This window comes from Adiantum capillus-veneris, chromosome 3 (assembly GCF_014529385.1).
Source record: "Adiantum capillus-veneris isolate H3 chromosome 3, ASM1452938v2, whole genome shotgun sequence".
In the NCBI taxonomy this organism is placed as follows: Eukaryota; Viridiplantae; Streptophyta; class Polypodiopsida; order Polypodiales; family Pteridaceae; genus Adiantum; species Adiantum capillus-veneris.
Window position 1 is genome coordinate 57,409,729 of NC_140933.1, and position 3,680 is coordinate 57,413,408.

Consider the following 3,680-nt stretch of genomic DNA (forward strand, 5'->3'; position numbering starts at 1 on the left):
AACAAAAAGTTTGGAAGGGGAGCTGTTGAGACGTGGCCGTCATGGAGAGGACCAAAAAGAGAAGGCGACTTCCGGGTCTACCAAAAACTTGGGCGAGCCTTAGTGACGTCCGATAAGCGGGCATTGATCCCACCTCCGTGGGGGCGTATCAATTAGTGACGAGGGCGATTACCGGGGATGTCATATGGAACCCATCTTGCTCCAATAATGGGACAGGTCCCTCTTGAAGGACCCGTCGCCCCTCAAATTATAAGCAATGTAAGAACCAGATGTAGGCCATCATGCAACCAACACTCAAGCTATTAGCGCAGCTGAGGCGACGTCTCAACGGTTGAATCTGAGTTCGATCCGTGCTGGCTGATTTTCCGTTGGATTGGGCCCGCGTGGTCGCGCTTTTGAACCCACGTTTTGTTACACGGTATGGAGCTGTCTCAGGCAGGGAATGCCTCGATGTTTATGCTGCATTTAGCGCTTGAACATGCCATTCGAATGTGCCCCTCTATGGTGAAAAAGGAGCAGCACAGGAAGAACGCGCCATCGCTTTCCTTAAGTGTACTTAAACTGGCCCCTTTACCCTATTGGTGGGGCTAGTCTGGCTAGACTGCGCAAGGTCACATTTGCACGTGGTGACATTGTCGCAAGCAGATTTGTCACTTGGAAACACCCTTATTGACGAGTATGGAACAGGTGAAAGTCAGTATTGGGGTGCCTATGCGCTCTGATGGAGTGTGTTGATTCCGCAAGCTGTCAAGCTTCTCATGCAAATGCAAGCAGACCATACCAACCGGACCACTTCATTTGTACTCATCTTGAAGGCGTGCTCCATGCAAGCGGCCCTGACGAGGGCAAAAACAGATGCATAAATATGTGTGGTCTAGAATCAGCAAGTGCGAGTTACAGGATGCAATGATCTCACGATATGTATAACATGGAGAAAATTCAATGGGAGCAGATGAAGCTACATGTGTGAGTGCCTCCTGAAAGCATGTTCTAGTTTGGCATAGACATACATTCAAACGTAATCAGCGATTCATTCAAATGTCATTTGTTCATAATTGCCAGTCAAGAAGTTTAAATGATGCTTACAGGAGATCAACAGGATTATATTTCTAAATCTGATGCTCATGTGTCATGGAATGCCTTGATTGCAGCATGTGCCCAACATAATGATTACCAGCTAGCAAGTGCCTTGAGGATGTCAGCACGAGTCCAAATCATGCCACTTTTGTTTGTGTTTTCTCGATGTCATCACTTCAAATCAATGAGGGATAACTGTCATCTTATGCCTACTTTTGAATATTTACGACTCCATGATAGACCTCTTTGGACATGGTGAATGGCTAGAGGAGGTCGAAAATCTACTTGAGACACTTCGTTTTGCACTGAATCTCACAGCGTGGACATCCTTGCTTAGTTCATGCCAGATGCAGACCTTGCATTCATTGTTTTCACACTATGGACTTTGCAAATGCCTCTGGTTATGCCCTCGTGTCTGAAATCTATGCACATGCAGGCATGTATGCTGACGCTGAGGAAGTAGAGCTATTCAAAAGGTATGGAAATGCTTGGAAGCCAGCCAAAACTGTCATGGAGCTAGACATAGAAGCTCATCAATTTTCTGTGGGTGGAAAGTCATCCGTGAAGCATTGAAGAGCTAAGACAAGATGAACGAGGAGGGGTATGAAGCACTTGTGGAGTTGGTTTTGAACGAGGGTGATGACAATGAGAAATCACTGTGTGGAATTATGAGAAGCTTGCTGTCGCATTTTTGGCTTATTTGCACGCTGAGTAGAACGACCCTTCATGTAAGTAAGAATCGCAGAATCTGTGCTGATTGCCACAATGCGATCATGTTATAAATCTGATGAAAATGTGTCAAAAGAAATCGACAATCCCTTTTGTCATCCACCAATTTATGTCTTATCACAAGGATCACAGAAGGACATCTTGAATAAGAGACCTACAGAAAATGAAAATCTTGGGTAAAGGGAAGTGTTGGACATTTTCCCATGTAAGGGCTCTGTCCCCAATTTTTCCCTCAGTCTAGTATCAAGAGCTTGAGCTACTATGAGCTGCTGCATAGAAGGGAGCACATGTCCAGCTAGGTGCAGCTGGGGGCAGCAGACTGCTGGCCCCCACACACTTGCCAAGTATGTTGTCTCTTCCTCGTAGTAGCACATGATCTGTCGTAAACCACTACAGAGGGAATGTGTCAATAATCTGTGGATGTATTCATTATATCAAAAACTTATCGCAGGTGTATCCATTATATGTTGAGAGGTTGTTTAGGCATAGAGTTTACTACAATCATGCAAAAGGCCATGATCACACGAGGTATTGCGATCGTGAGCGAAACTGATGGGGAGGGACTCCATTCTTGTTGGGGTTGGGAGCAAATGATTGTGGACCCTCAGCAGGGGCAATCCCGAGCCCCCATCTGCGTGTACGTAGCTAAGCCTGCAGTCTCTGCCTTCTAGTAGTTCACAACATTGTTGTGATCCACAAGCGGGGAATTACAATGGGGATTTGGAGAAAACTTCTTAAAAAACAAGAGAGGACCAACAAGAGAGATGAGCAAACATCAGCTTAGGAATTTGGAAGAACAGGATTGAATACATGAAATACTTTAATCTTTGTAATAGTGTTCCTTTAGACAACAAGTGTTCAGCCAAGGGACAAGGGGGACCATATTCTTATGCTGCCCTTGCTTGACCTCATGAAATCAACTTTAGCGGACAGTCAGTCTGGGGCGGTTGATAAGGAAGTCGATGACTGTATTGATGTTGGTGTGCTTCCTGCAGGAGATCATGAAGCAATACACCTCCCTGTCACTACCAAGAGCCTCAAGGTTCATGAATTCAATAAGCTCTTCTCGGGTGAGAGCATGGGGGAGGTCAATCTTGTTGCCAATGATGAGAAGGGGGATGCCCTGAAGCGATCTGCAGTCAAGGAGGGCATGGAGCTCTTCTGTGGAAGGGCAGATAAAGCAGCGGTCGGCAGCATCGACGACATAGATGATGACAGATGTGCCGCAGCAGTGGCGTTCCCACGTGCTGCGGAAGCATGGCTGGCCCCCGACATCCCACAGCTTGATTCTAAACTTGCCTTTGGTGAAGCTCTTCATGTTCGGACCGGCCTGTGTGGGTGTCACTTCTGTGGAGTAACCATAGCCGTTCACAAGCGTGTGAATGAGCGTCGTTTTGCCTGCTCCGTCAAGACCCACTAGGGGAACGTCCATGTCTTCCTTCCACAGGAACGATTTGAGCCAATCGAGGAGAGGCCCCCACCAGCTGCCCTCCGCCATTGCTGCATTAATGGTCTTGTGTCCGTCTGTTGTTATTCTGCTATTCGCGGCGATTGAGTGTTGCTTTCAAGATTAAAGTAAATTTCGGAACCTTCAAAAAATTCAATTTACCTATTTATCTATCTTTACTATTAAAAAAAAGGAGGATGCTCAATTTTGACCCAGAAAATTAATCTACAATGCGCAACGGCTTGTCGCCGGTAGAAGCGCACACGCAGCACGCTTGTGCCTCATTCCGATTGGGGATGGTGAGAAGACAGCCTCTTAGAGCGAGGAAAATCTAGTGGTTGACGTGCAAGTCTGCAACCCAACCGGCACGCCATTGTCTAGCATCGGATTCTTCAACCCACTGAGGAGAAAGCAAAGTTCTGATTGT

General features: G+C 46.6%; 1 protein-coding gene across 1 annotated transcript; it reads left to right on the forward strand.

Moving 5' to 3' along the window:
* The first annotated feature begins 307 nt into the window (after positions 1-307).
* On the forward strand, positions 308-3,420 carry LOC147460967 (uncharacterized). The gene has a single exon (XM_086508633.1). The coding sequence runs from the start codon at positions 2,696-2,698 to the stop codon at positions 3,224-3,226; it is 531 nt and encodes a 176-aa protein (XP_086364759.1). The 5' UTR covers positions 308-2,695; the 3' UTR covers positions 3,227-3,420.
* The last annotated feature ends 260 nt before the right edge of the window (positions 3,421-3,680 follow it).

Excerpts from the sequence above, each read along its gene's own strand:
- LOC147460967 (XM_086508633.1), top strand. The coding sequence starts at position 2,696 with ATGCTGCCCTTGCTTGACCTCATGAAATCAACTTTAGCGGACAGTCAG.